The sequence below is a fragment of the Diprion similis genome, chromosome 1 (genome assembly GCF_021155765.1).
Source record: "Diprion similis isolate iyDipSimi1 chromosome 1, iyDipSimi1.1, whole genome shotgun sequence".
Classification (NCBI taxonomy): domain Eukaryota; kingdom Metazoa; phylum Arthropoda; class Insecta; order Hymenoptera; family Diprionidae; genus Diprion; species Diprion similis.
In genome coordinates, this window is record NC_060105.1 from 17,707,756 (window position 1) to 17,723,525 (window position 15,770).

At 34.7% G+C, this 15,770-nt stretch overlaps 1 protein-coding gene across 5 annotated transcripts in view; it reads left to right on the forward strand.

Moving 5' to 3' along the window:
* LOC124416004 (formin-binding protein 1-like) overlaps positions 1 to 15,770 on the forward strand; it is a 37,694-nt gene that overhangs the window by 8,032 nt on the left and 13,892 nt on the right. For all 5 annotated transcript variants that reach the window (XM_046896806.1, XM_046896824.1, XM_046896816.1 and 2 more), the window contains exon 2: positions 14,801 to 14,916. In XM_046896806.1, coding sequence (XP_046752762.1) covers positions 14,801 to 14,916 — 116 coding nt within the window. The remainder of the gene's footprint in view (positions 1 to 14,800; positions 14,917 to 15,770) is intronic.

Here is a 15,770-nt window from a genome sequence, read left to right on the forward strand (position 1 = left end):
AACCTTGGGCTGATAGTTCTGGCTGCTAGCTTCAGCCTCGTCAATTATTCATTAAATGTCCGTCTGTTGATTCTTGCATTTTGACACTGTTCCAATTCATATTTTCAAATCCAACACAACAAATCTGATGAACTTACTACGAAAATTCTTCTCTTCCTTAGTAGTCTACTACACCGGCCAGAGTTTTTCGCTATATTTTAACCCCACCAATTTTTCACTGTACATATTTACGAATAATAAAAAATTTCGAACAACTTATCCAAATTGTTCCTTCTCGATTTTAACATTTCCTTTATAGATAATTTGTAAATGATTCAACACGAAAAGCATTTTACTTCATTTAAACGCTCTGACAAAGAGAAGCTGCGGTGAATCATCGAACAACCGTCGATTTGTCACTCTGTGTAACAAACTGCCGACGAATACTTTAGGAAGTTGTACTAATGTAATCTAGACACCTACGTGTTGCGTATATATGTACATGCCTATATACACATACACGCAATCTCTTGGGAAGGATGCAAGGAAGATAAGAAGTTGAGACGCAGTTCTATCGAGCTCCAGCGAGTTGAAATTAATTTATAAATAACACGCCGCGAGACCTCCAAAGTTTTTAAATACCCTCGTACTTTTATACTATTATACTTGATGATAATTATGCATGATTAACGAGTTATTTCACGGAAATGTCTCGTCGGACAATTTAACGTGGAGTATGAAATACCGATCAACAAAGTGTACCCGGTGTTAAATTATTAATGCCTGCATTCATAACGTTTCCATGAATTAACCCAGTGTACATAACATGTGGACCGATTTACGAACCTTCGGCCACCATTTTGGGTCCAAATTTTGAATTTTCCGGAAATTTGGATATGTATTTAAGTAGTGTACACTGAGCATACTGGAAATCCAATTTTGACCAATTTTATCACTTCTTTGCACTGGATCTTTACCTTCGAAAAAATTTATGGCGTATGTTTTTTTGTTATAAAAATGTTAGATCTCTCTAAATATGAAATCTATTTTGAGGTAGGTCATCGGAAAGTGGTGAAAAACACGTTTTATTTTGACTTTATCAGTCATATATGTACGTATTTGTGAAGACCCAAAAAATAAATTGTTTGTTTATCTTTGTTTCTAAAAGTGTACGTTCCGGAGTATATCCTGAAATTTTCAGAGTGATATGGAAATTGGATAACGATTAAATTGGTATGATTTTTCCAAAGATCTCGAATTTCCGGAGTGTTTAAAAAAGAAATTATTTAATAATTTGTTTATTTCTGTTGCGTGAAGGAATAGATACATCAAAGTATATCCTGAAGTATTCAGACTGGATAAAAAATGAGGACATAATTAATAATGAATTAATATAAATATTTCAGTGATTTCAAATTTTATGGTATACATGAAAACATATTTAGGTGAAATCGAAATTTTTAGCCAAAAATGGCGAAGAAAGTTCGCGAATACATTCAGTTCATATACATTTAAAATACAATCATTCAAACAAACCATGATAAATATAATCGTTAAAAAATATTCTGCAATGTGTGGTTTAAATTTTGTACAAAATATTTTGATAATTATCTTTTTATAATAATAACTATAATAAAAGTATCTATGACCGTATGAAGTTGTAAAACAGATTTTTCCCTCTGATAAATAAATAAAAATTCGTGTACTATAAATATTTTCAAAATTATCAGTGCCCGATAGAATTGATGATTTCCGAGAACTGCTGCGTAGAATTCATCACATGCCTCTGGGCAGTTGGAAGGAGTAAAAAGTTTGCGTCATGATGTATTAATATAACCATACGGTGGCGCCGCCGTAAAATCTCGCCAATTTTTTTCATCCCCATTTATATCGTACATCCGAAGTATGATGATGTACGCATGTAGACGATATTTGACATGCTCGCCTTCAGAAGAAACTAAGTTTTGAAACTTCTTCTTGCTTGAACGCGTGGGTCGGACAAATTTTTTTGTTTTTATTTTTAGTGAAGGTACCTTCTTGCCGTTAATAAAAAAAAAAAAAAAAAAAAAAAAAAAAAAAACAACAACAACAACAACAACAACAACAACAACAACGATTTTGAAGTTAGCAACGTAACGAAATGTTGTAAAAAATTATCAATTTTAAACTTGACAACAACTTTGAAGATATCGAGTTTTTGGAATGTGAAATTGGTTTTGATTTATTATGATTTATAGAATTTTAGACCATCGTATAATTATGTAGAATAGTGATTTTTATTGAAAATAAATCGTTACATTATCAATCGACCAACTTCAACCGTGTAACAATGATTGAAAATTATTTGTTAATTAAAATTTGTGGGTTTGGATTCCTGTTTTCGAGTCTTGATCCATGATCGATTTTAATCACACCAACCGGCGCGGGGTAGAAATTCCGAATTTGAAAATGAGTAAATTAAAAAAAATCTGAAACATCGATATTCCGAATAATATAAGATTTTCAATTTTGTGAATTACTAGCTCGGTGAAATATCACCACTTTGATCTTTCTTTGACTTCGATTTTCGATATCTTCACGTTCGGAATCCTGGTAATTCTGATTTTTGATTTTACTGTTTTTTTTTTTTTACCCCCACTCTTTGAGTAAACTACGCTGTGCGAGAATAATTTAATTTTCGGAATTTTACTCTATCGAAACTTTATTTTTCGGAATTTTCAGTTTCGGAACTTTGTTATTCCGTAAAAATTTGATTTCTTTACTTCAAGCTTCGCCGGCAAATAATTCGGAATTAAGCGCTGTCGGAATTTTTCAAATTTCGAACTTCAACCCTGCCACCAACCTTTTGTTTCGATATTCACTTGTTCAATCCGCACGTCCGATAAGCAAGCCGACTAGATTTCAAAGGATTCATCCATTAGCGAACGGATGAAGAGCTTGTACTTATACTGTATACATATACCGGGACCATCTCTAGAAACTAAACAGGAACTGCGCATGCGCCAGATGATTCAATTTCATTGGTCAGCGAAATTGCCCCGCGGAGTAATTTTCGTCAGCTAACCAAGGCGACCAACGTACACGAAATGTGACAAGGCTCTGAATATCTCGCGCGTAAAGTAGCGTATTGAGGTTATGTTGATATTTATTCCTACTTATCGTGAATTTTCTAAGAAAAGTGTCATTCAGCAATACCGTAGTTGATATTAGCAGATATTTAATCGACACAATAAAGGCGTCAATGGAGAAACAAATATCAAAAGCTACAGAAATTGGATCAGTTATTTATTGAAAGAAGAAAACTGAAATTAAATGTGGAACGTCATCAACGAGTGGGAGTCTAGACAAACTGAGGCAGGTAAGTAAAAATATTGTTTATTTCAAACAGATTCTTTATTTACATAAAATTAAAAATAAATGGATTGTTGAAACCCAGTAGAAGGTTGCTCCAGAGTAGATTTGTTACAGTGCAGTGCTCCGGAAGCCAGTAATCAGTGCCGATGAACATGAAATATTAAAATAAAATCAGTAACAAGGAATAAAAGAAATAGTGTATCTTGAAACACAAAGCTTAGGAGTACAAAAAGTAGCAATTCGTTTTTCTGTCGCAATTTATTGAAAATTAGTGGTATCCAAAACAATTAGAAGCTCTTGTCTGATGATAATATCTTTTAATATTTTCAGGTGGGAAACAACCATCATCGAAGCGAGACTAAAGTTGTCAGGCGTTGAAGCGTGTAAGTAAATTTCTGATGCTATGATATTTGCATATTACAATATTTTCACATGTATTCAATGATAAAATTCGTTTGTTCTGACAGACTTAAAGTTTCAAGTTTGGATAATAGGATGAAAATCATACCTTACCTGATGGTCAAAACGTTTTGGTGGCTAGGACCCTAGTTTCTCGATTGGTGCCACCGTTCCAACCATCGAACCTGGTTGTTCCGTTGTTCCATTAGACAACAGGTATCCGAAGGAATTTCTTCTGGTCATCGCCACCTTCTGAACATCAGTCGTGGCAAAATTGAAGAGCACGACACGCTACAGATCATGGTGTTTGAATATTCCATTATTTTAGATCTATCGAGCCAATAGTAATAAGTTTGTTATTCAACAATTGCTGCTAACTAATTTTACAGAGCAATCATTCCGTGCACCATTGTAATCCAAGCAGTATTATTGGTCCACATTATTTTTCAAATTTTATTATCGGCAGTTTTGATATTTTATTTTTCACTCTCTTGGTATTCAATTCAGATGAATAGTGTTTCAAGTGTTAAATCAGATTCCAAGGATGAATTTTGATGGGTAAACTGAACCAATCTCAATCTAAAAATGTTGGATAACTTCAGTTGAAAATGTCTTTAAAGTCAATATTAATCGACAGTATCATCTGACTAGCTAGTTGCAGCTATCATCCGTGCTTGAGCCTCGTTCAACCCCAGCAAGGTCTAAGGAATGCATTCACTTACTAGTACACGTTACAAATGATCACTTTGTCTACAATAGGACTTACTTGCTGGCTAACTTTTTTATGATGAATCTTTATCAGGGAGTCATCCGGTAACTTATTGAAAGCTTGAAACCAGATTCAATTTTATACTCTTACAATGGTCCTTCATTGAAACTGAGAGTTTGTGAATCTCCATTTATTACAATTAATTCTGCATCCCATGTTAACACTGTTCGAAACAAAAAATCTCATCCTAAGATTGGAAATGGAATCTGCAATGCAAAAGTTATCTAGTGGCACAAGTTAAAAACAAAGAACCTTATAACGGTTTCTGCGACAGAGGGATTCCTTCCGGACATTCATGTTACTGGATGATGTTCGGAGCACTATGAACAAGATATTGTATTGGATTTAGGTTTGAGTAGATATTTTCATGAACTTCAGTGAAAATTAGATATTCATTTGTTTCAAAGGAACAAGGGGTACAATGTTGAACCCGATAAGTCAATATTTTCATATGAATGTTCTGAACATTACTCTAAAACATGATTATCCTTAAAGTTAATTACTGAGGCACATTTTGAAAATGTTGATTTTTAACTTGTGTCACAGAATGTTTCTGAGTTTTACTCTTGGGATTAGATTTCTTTAGATTAGATTTGAAATTGAAAGAAACCGTAAGATCTACAACTTCCTTTTTCAACCAACAAAAGTGGCCGATGATCTCTGCATGTGTCATGAATTGAATGGGAAGAGAAGACATCAGCTAACAGCAGAGATGCTATTATTTTGGCTGTATTTTCTGTTGAAAGAAAAAAATTTCATTGTTATTCTTAATGTATGAAGTAATGAAAATGATTGAATAAATTGTCCCCACCTACCTGCTTCGTTTCTTCCAAGCACCCAACATTTGAACAGATTTCTTGTTTCAATCGAATAGGACGAATTTTCAAAGAGCATCAGCATTAAATTCCGACCGTTCTTTGAACAATCAATTTTCAATAACAAATGCTTCCCAAGCCTTTCCGAGTGACTATCTGAATGACTTGAGATTCTAACCTCAAAAATGCATGTGAACTACATCGCCGACAGAAACAGAGTTTGACAGCAGGGTCTCGGGGTGGCCAGACTGCACGGACGGCGGATTTAAATTCGCGCATGCGCAGTTCCTGTTTAGTTTCTAGAGATGGTCCCGGTATAAGCTCATACGAATAGGACGATATCATTGGAATGTCATTTCACTTTAGTTCGTTTGCGCCCCTCTCATTTATTGATAATGCACGTCGTTAAAGAGATTGTATGCATAAAAGAATTGAGAGTGGCGGGTACCAACGCAGAGTTTTGCCCATCACCTACCTAAGATACATGGGGTATTCCCTGCCAATTACTTCAGTAGACTTTCACGTCTCAAGTTATGTTTCATCGAATCTTTTATTGATTGTGAGGTTATATTAGCGCCTGTGAAATGACCGATTTTTCAATGAGTAACTGTTTTTGATGCATAAATTTTTAAACACTTCCACCTTTTTCGAAAATTCTGTAGAATATACCGTATCACCTTTCTGTATTTTGACTTTTCTATTCTTGAACTTTGTATATCTTTAAATTTCATGAATTGAATCTTACTGTTACGTGAAGATGCTAATTTTTTAAATAGTAAAAAAATAGGAAAAAACACTCGTTTCATCCTCTACATAATTGCAACATACAGTCATTAATACGTCGCTGAACGCGAGGCTCAGGTGAGAGAGAGCCACTTATACAACCGTTTCTCGAATAATAAATAACGAATTTGTATTTTTTAACATTCAAACAGATTTCACAATTTTTTAAAGTGTTGTTTACTGATCTTAGTAATTGAAATATTGCCAAACTTCTAAATAAAGAGAAGACAAAACATGGAATCGATCTTAAAACTACGTGAAGAATTCCCAATTAAACCAATAATAAAAAGGTTGAATATTTATAGCTCAAAAATCGTTGATAGGAGAGAGAGCAAAAAATAGAAGAGTTGAGAAATTTTTACTTGGGTGTAATTATCGTTGATTTTATGGTAACAGTTTCATCCGAACTAACGAAGGTGAGGTCAGAACTCGATCGTGGCGTTGGCGTGGAATGCTTCATATACGTATCTGAAACATATGTAGGTATAGAAACGTGTCCAGGATCGATAAGCGGACTCTTGAATGACTCATGTGAAGCATCCATCCACTTGTTTTTCTCCACTCTGCCGCCCAATATAGCCAATATAGGTGTACCCTAACCTAACAATAAGTAAAAGCATGCAAGTGTAAGCCGTGCACGCCATATTTGTTTTCTATTCCTATGTTGGTATAAATAATCATTATACACCGGGTTATTATGTGGCAATTTGACATTGGGTAAACACGCCTGCATTTATGCAATTCAGGGTACATTTGTACCGAGATCAGTTTACACTTTTGCAATTTAGGGGGTGAAGAAACGAGTCAAATGTCTATCCGTAAAATGTTACTTCTGAATGCCGAAATCTGAGTATTCTTACCACCTATTTTATATACGTCGTTTTATATTTACAGAACTAATCCACATATTTTTTTGTGGTTCTGAATGAAAAACTCTGTTCACGGGTTTTTGGGGTTGCGGATTATGAATCTGAATTCAGATTTTGGAAATTCAATATGGCTAATCCAACACGACAGCGAAGATTCCTGCCTGCAGTTTTTTCACCGGGTTCGGACAAATTTAAAATTTTCGTCCGGCATATTGAATCCACCATCTTGAATTTTCTAAATATAATTTCAGATTTGCAATCTTTGACCCTAAAAACCTCTGCTTCGAGGATTTTAACGGGACTCTATCAAATTGAAAATTTTCGTCCGCCATATTCGATCCACCATCTTGAATTTTCTAAATCTAATTTCAGATTCGCAATCTTCGACCCTGAAAATCTTTGCATAGAATTTTCAACGGGATTCGATCGACTTTAAAATTTTCTTCTGCCGTATTGGATCCACCATCTTGAATTTTCTAAACTTTATTTCAGATTTGTAATTAGCGACCCCAATAATCAGCGAGTACTATCTTGTTATCAAAGTTAACTCAGCACACTAACGTGTGATTCAAAGGGCAAAATTACCTGTGTGTGACATTTTCACGTAATAACCCGTTATAATATACCTAATTAATTATACGGACCGTTTGATCGAATTTTACCGCCGTGTAGAATGCGGCATCTATTTAACACGACTTGAATTCTAATGTGCACCGGAAATACTCTCGAATACACGTCTCGCACGTGAAAACTTGAGCCGTTAAATTTACCATACCATATTTTTTTTAAGCCATACCTCTAACAACTTACCGATGCGATCAAATTGGGCTCTCAATCAGGTGAAGAATTTGATTTTTTACCCTGAGAAAGAAATAGTCGCACCATTTCTTTTTCCTTTGCAGTTAACAGGAATTTAATAATTTCATCTTGGAGATCAACATTTTCACCAACCAGAAATTTTATAACATGTTGATTGCTAATTTTTTCTATATGTTATAAAATGTACGAATTGGAAACATCTACAGAACATATTAATGTAGTTCATGGGACGACAAAAATATGTATGCATATATAATATAGATACACCATTACAGATATATACGCAATTCCAAATAATACATTTATCTACGCCACTTCCGGTTGAAGTAGAAACTTTTCTGTAGATATACCTAGTACCTATGTATTTTATATCTGTTTTATAGATAAAAGTATATATATGGGGCGTTCCACGCCAAATCGGACGGTTTGAAAAAATTTTATTTTTGATTTCCTCAACTTTTTGATATTATTTAGTACGCCTCCAAAGAGCCTTTCTGGTAAATTTTGAGATTTTTTTTGAATAGTTGTTAAAAAAATATCACGTGTAAAAAAAAAATCGCGTTTTTTTTTGGTCTCTGGTTCATAACTTTCTTAATAATGGTCCAAATTTAAGTTTTTTTTCAAATTCTTTGTTTTCAGATGTCTTTTACAGAAAAAATACAACAAGAATATTTAAAGTATTTTTGACAGATTTTTTATCTATAAATCTATGTAAAACACAAAAAGTTTTAATACAATATTAAAATTCTTTAGCTTGATTCATCAACGTGAGTTGCAAAAACAGAAAAAAATCTTATATGTCTAGTAACATGACATACGTATAACGTATGACGTAACACGTTGTTTATTTATAATCCGTAATAAAGGTATCTAAGGTATTCGAGTATATATTAATTCGTTCTGGATAAGCATAACCATGCATAGTGGTAATGGTGTACACATGCATTATGGTTTACATGCTCTTAGAATCAATTAATTTATGTATGTACATACACACGGAGTAACGGTTAAGTCATAAAGAAACACAATTAACCCCGAAAAATTAACGGTAAACATTCTGAGATGTAGGCTTGAATTATCATGATGATAAAAATCTCACATTTCCACCTTTACACACAGCCTGTGTCAGTCGGTAAGCTTGACTTTTTATTTACACGTGTACACCCAACGCGTGTGTACAGCTGTTACACCTGATATTTCATTAACTTTCAAACTTGCTCGGAAAGTAATATTTATAATCCCTTTACTACAAAAAATACGGAAAGTTGACACAATTGATGAATCATCTTTGTTAGGCACGTATTTTGCATGTGTAATCTGGTTAACTTACGAGATTTATGCATACACACAAACTGTATACACTTATACTCTATGTATTGGTTTAAGACATTTTTTTCCCTGCTATACGACTTCCGTATTTATCGTGTTAGACGTTTGTCGTCGATGCCGAGATCTCTGCTGCAGACTTCATACGAGAAGACAAAATTAAAAAATATAAAAGTTATAAGAAATTGAAACATTTGTCAATGAATTAATTATGGTTGAACAATTGAACAATCTGTCACAGGCCTTCCGGTATCCGGTATTTCAACTTATCGATAAATTGAAAGGTCGTTTAGTAAATATGTTCTTCATTAATATTTAATTGAACAAAAAAATAGTCAGGTTTTTTTTAACTTCAGTTCCTTCCTTCATTCGTAGTCACACCAATATTGCCACTATTTTTCGTTATGTTAACGCCACTAATGCAACATTTTTCGAATACCTCAATTACCGGAAGCCCTGCAATCATCTATGTCTATTTTGTACCTAGAGCAATGTGGACAGAAAACTTCGTGCAAGCTGATTACACTTTCGTTTTGTTGCATTGAGTTGATGAGGAGTAGAATGCACCTTGAAAATTCAATTTGACCGATAAATACGAGCACCGTCTCTTCTGTAATCAGTTGACATCTTTACACATTTTGGATGAATAACAAATAAGCTATAATTTGCGGCTTCAGTATCATTTAGGTTTTACGATTTTTCAGTATTTTTCACGTTATTACGTCACTTTATACTTGTAGAACGCAATGTGCAGTAGTTTCACTTTTCGTGCCAACGCGCTAACTGCAGACCCAGTCTATCGTGCTTTTCTAGACTGTGCTTGGAAATAATCGTCATTTCCATTTCCTTGGTAGGGGTGACCAAGCACTCGGAAAGCGCGGTCGTAAAACAGCGGTAAAAAGCGTTTGCATAAAAAAGCATAGCAATAGCGGAAAACTCATCATTTTATCACGATGAATTAAACAATATTTTTTACAAAATTAAACAAACAATTCCTTTATCATATGTATTTAACATTCCGTCTTCATTCTTTTCGTCTGTGAAACCATTTCTTCTTCTCTTTGATATACCTCCGAACAAGCTTCCGCTTTCCATTTTCTCTTTTCCTGTTTGTTATGTATGCATAAGTTTAAGTGAATTGTATCTAAAGAAAAAAAAAAAAAAATGTATGCATGAAAGCGTTAATCGATTGGAATCAGTAAAGTGGGCGGGGTCTGAACAATATGGCGTTGAGCCGGATAATCAGCTGGTCGTTTTAGGCACAAACCTTGGAAATATCAAGGCAAGTAGACACGCCCGTGCAAGCTGTTTGATTTTTCTTTTGTGAAATTGAGTTAATGTAAAGTGAAATATGCGACGAAGAACCAATTTTGCAAATAAGTATCAATTATTTAGTTCATAGTAAATTCATTCCTACCAGACGGCGTCATTTGAATTTAGGGATCTGTAACTTTCTTTGAGTTTTGTTTTTGGTAATTATTGATACTTCAATCTGTACGGAACTGTTGTCACTCTCGGCTGAAAGATATCTAGTTGAAAATAGAATTCTAATGACTCGAATCCGTGGTTTAATAATAATATTACGTATCAAACAAACGGTACAAATCAATTGCATTAATAATAACTTATCAGCAGCACCGCAGGGACGAGCTGAAGATTGATTTGAAAATTGTACTTGTATATTGACCTTACATACCTATATGTATATGTATATTATATGTATACATTAACTAACTATATACACACGTAGGTACATGTAGAAGTAGGTCGAATCTAGTCTGCAGGATTAGGCGAGGTTTCTTTATGTCCAGAGTTTAGTGGAGCTGAATTAATAAGATTTAATGCTTTGATGGTACCGTGACGTCACAGAACGAGGAACCCATAAACGATCGATCGATTTGTTTAGCTGTAGGCGTACGTACGTTTTATATCTCGTTTTACATTCTGCTAGATCTCAACGGATTTTTCTCACGATGGCGTGTCTATCCGTTTCACATTCACGATGTTTATAATCTTCGACCCGAGTTCGTGATGACGTACGTTCATGAAAATGATAACGGATTCATCCTGCGTCATCCCAACCGTCGATTTTCATTACCTTCCAATGACAACGCTTACATATGTATTGTTCAGTTTCAAAGTATAGAATATATAAGGCATTCTAGCCGAACTCGACCCACTTTTGACCCCACGTTTTCGCATTGCGTTCTCTTTTTTTTTCGAAATTCTATTAGCTCACAAGAAAACACATCATTTTTTCAGATTTTTGAAATCAAACGGTTTCGAATTATGTTTTTTTTTTTCAAATCGCCTTTTTTAGAAAATTACATTTTTCAAGATGACGTGCACAAAAACGTGAGGTTTAACAATAAAGTTTCATCAAAATAAAATACTTAGTTCGATGAGAGATATCATATAAAAAAGAAATGTTGAACAAATCTGAAAACACGAAGTTCAAAAACGAGTCGAGTTCGGTTGGAATCCCCCATATGCACTTGACAATATGTAAAACATACAACTGTTTGATAATCTAACGTTTTTCTATTCAGCGTGGGTGATACGCAAGCGTTGCGTATGTGCCACGTGTTCTTAAACACGTACGTCGATTGTCTATAATTTGACTTTACCGACTTCGGAAGAAACCTGTAAAACGGCTTGTAAAATTATCAGTTTTACCCATAAAGCTTCTGAACTTCTTTGTTTTTCGTTAAATTGCTAATTCTGTTCTAATTATTTTTTTTTTTTGTTGTTGTTTTCTTCCCCAAATTGGGAGTTGGTGGCAGATCCAATTTTGTAACCAGGCTTCATTCGAATTGGCCAAGCGATTTCCTTGGCATTCATGACCTTGAGGCGTATTTATTTGGTATCTTTGAATAAATGCCTTCCTCTTTCTGCTCGTATTCGTATAAGTGTAGTGAAATGTATATGTATAGTGGCTGTCGGGACGGACGAAAACTATCGTTATAAAAAGTCTTGGAATTTTATTATTATATACGTCTTAAAATCCTAAGAAAGAAGTCAACTTCAACTTCCTGCTAATCCGGTACAAATATCAATTGACCCTGTTGTAATATTGCGAGCAGATGTCAAAGTAGTTCATCTGCGGTCGTGTGACGCATGGGAAACTTTTCCTACATGGTGCAATCATTTTCAGAAACATCAATTACATAGACATAATTCAATTAACACTTATTATTCTCATTCGCTTGGATACACTCCCAAGTATAGATCGCTATTCATTCATTTTCTAGTAACACTGCCATCAAGTATGCTGATAATTTTGTAGCGCTCTGTATTACCGACCATAAGAATAACTGTAACATCGATGGAGGAATGCCATTGACGTATATGCTTCAACGGTTTTGGTCTGACCATGAGATTTTTTCTACAGGAAACTGAACTTTCACACATGTATGGAGATTAGTCATTTCTTTTAGAATTTATAAAGGAACACACTTTACTATAATAAATGGCTAGCTTGTAAATACGTGCAATCTGTGAACTCAATAGATATAAAAATCTATCAAAAAGTAGCCTGACATCAATATTATTAGCCTTTTAAGGCATACATTTTTCCTTGCAGTTAAATCCCTTGAAACCGGGTATATAAGGGTTCTTGAGGTCGCTGATTTAAAAAATGGGGTCAAATGTGAGAAATTTTGAAAATTCAAAATGGCGGATCTAACACGAGCAAATTAATTCTTATATTTTTAGCCCGCCGCATTGGATCCGCCATCTTGGATTTTCAAATTTTTACGGCGGATTCATTTTCAGCTACCCCGAAAACCCCCGCGTAACAAATTTCAAGCGATTTGGATCAATTTTTATATTTTCAATCCGCTATATTGGATCTGATATTTTGAGTTTTGAAATTTTGACGTCGGATTCGACCCCAAAAGGTCGAGATTCCTGAGTTCCACTTTTCTAACCTCTATATCCTTCCCACAATGATATTTATTCTGCAAAAATAGACATTTTCAACGCTAACATTGACATCTTGGAAGTCAAATTATGCAAAAAAAAAAAAAATTACAGCGATATCTCAAAAATTTAATATAAATCTTAAATAACCGATTCAAAAATGGTGTCTCATAATATATGAGACGTTATGCCGCAAAGGGTTATGAAATTGAAACCTCTTGTTCTAAACTTGAATTTTGAGTAAATACTGCCCAAGTTATCTGAAGTAACATTCGTAACCTGAATTTTTTTCAAATTTTTTCATCAAACCGTTTATTTTTTATAAATATTTGAAAACTATTGCGAATGCCGATTTTTAAAAATCTGAAAAAATGCTCAAAAATCCAGTGGATGATATAAAACACAGACGGTGGGTGTTTTGTGTCATTCACTGGATTTTTGAGATTTTTGCAGATTTTTAATAATTGGCATTCGCAATCGACTTCAAATATTTATAAAAAATAAACTGTTCAAAGATGGTCGGGGTTTAACACTGGTCAAGTTGTCATGAAATACCCCATATACATAACCGACCTGCCTTACATTTTTCCCGAAAAAGATTTTTTTTCTCTTTTCTTGGTGTACCGGACGCTTGTATACCGAGTCCGAGTACGAATAGCACTACAAGTGTCCAAAATTGTCCGTATCGACAGGACTTGCACTAACCTTTACGAGTGGTCTGACGGTTATTTGTCATCATTTTTCCCCAAAATCAAGCATTTGAACCGGAAAAGGCTCCCTCTCGGTGTAAGAAAAGTGAAGGTTAATTGTTACGCTATCAGTTGTAACAGTTTCAGAAATACCAAGTAAGATTGCTTTCCAAAATTAGTTGACAACGCTAAAAGCTACTCACGAACTCGACAGCGCAAAAGAGATAAAAGATTGTTGACGCACTGGGAGTCAATATCGGAACGCACCCTACACCATTATTCACGGTCCCTATGCGACAGGGCGGTTCAAAACGATTGGTTAATTTCGTGTCATGGCGCAGCCACGGAAGATTATGATTGGATGAGTCATTGGCGTCGACAGGGGAAAATTCCCGTCGGTTCGGACAAATACGGTCGCTTTGGCGCTGTCGTAATTTCACGCATGTTCTCTTATAATAAACTCCTTTACTAGTTTACATTTGATATTTAAATTCATGTAGTCTTCGAGGCGCACAGAATATTCATCTTCAAACCGAAAGAAATATTACCGCAAAATTTTCTTACCATTGATATATATTTTTTTGGTTAGAAACCGGATTAACCAGTCCATAACCAAAAATAAGCTGTAAAGAATTTGTTTCAGAACTCTCTCAGAACCCTTTCAGCCACGAATTAATTTGTGGACCGATTTTGATGAAAATTGGTATCTGAAAGTTTTTGGGCTCACTAATTACGAGTCCGGCATTGGATTTTCAAAATTCAAAACGGCTGATACAATATGGTGGATATAAAATTTTTCTAAGTGATAAATTTTTTAAATTTGATGTCCGCCATTTTGAATTTTGAAAATCTAATACCGGTTTCGTAATCAGCGACCCCAAAAACCCCGATATCCAAACTTGAGTAGATTTGGTACCGTTTCGAAAGTAAAAATGAATTTTTACCAGAAAACAAGCATTTTTTGGGCGATTGTTTATTAATAACAAATGAATGAATACATATTTTGAGTGAAATAAAATTTTTACGAATCAATATCTGCCGCCATGCTTATCATTTTGTTTCTCTTTCTGTTCTTAGGACCAGTACGAGAATCTCTCGTTGCACACGCAAAAAGGTATCGAATTTCTGGAGCGATATGGACATTTCATACGTGATAGATGCACCATCGAAGTTGAGTACGCCGCAAAACTAAGGTAATCATCCTTTCTCGATCATACATTTTACACCTATATCACCAAAAAGCACCCCATGTGCGAAAACGTTGCACCAAGTACTTTAAAGTGGAGACTTCCTATAAAAAAATCAAAATTCTTCATTTTTCATGTTGATTTGGGGGAGGGGGGAAGGCTATGCTAGGCTACATGGGGGGGGGGGGGGGGGGGCTAGTCTGTGATACATTGTTGAATAATTGATGCATTTTAATTAATTTTTCCGCAATATTATTTTTTTGCAGTCCCGGGTTTCAATGACATGCCTTCGGAATTGGTATACTTGAAACACAGTTTCATCATCACGAACAAACTGAGAACAATTCTTTTCCTGCTAATAGTGATTTGCATGTATGTGTGGTGTGTCTCGCCATTTCTTCCTTCAAATGTCTTAGAGTAAAATTGAAAAACAACTACTTGTTTAAACCAATGCCATTCTGGGGGGAATAGTATTTAGGGTTCTCACTTACCTGTTACGGTACAAAAATTTTTATTTGATGTCAGAATTAAGACATAAAGAGTAGTACATTTTAGTTATAATTTGTTTCAATTTTCATGGGGTGGAAATTATAGAGTCAAGAATCTAAAAACTTTGACATAACTGAAATTTCAACTGCGAGGTTGTGGACTATTTTACTAGACACCGCATTGTACCAAGTATAAATATTCACAAAGCAAATGACACATGGGTGTAAATCGAATATGTGTGCACTACAGCGTACATACATTACACACACGCGTCAGAGTTCAGGGCCAAACTGGGCTCATGCTGCTGGTCATACACCGCGCCGTAATGTTATATTAAAGAGATCCGTTGTCCCTCCCTGAATACCGTCTAC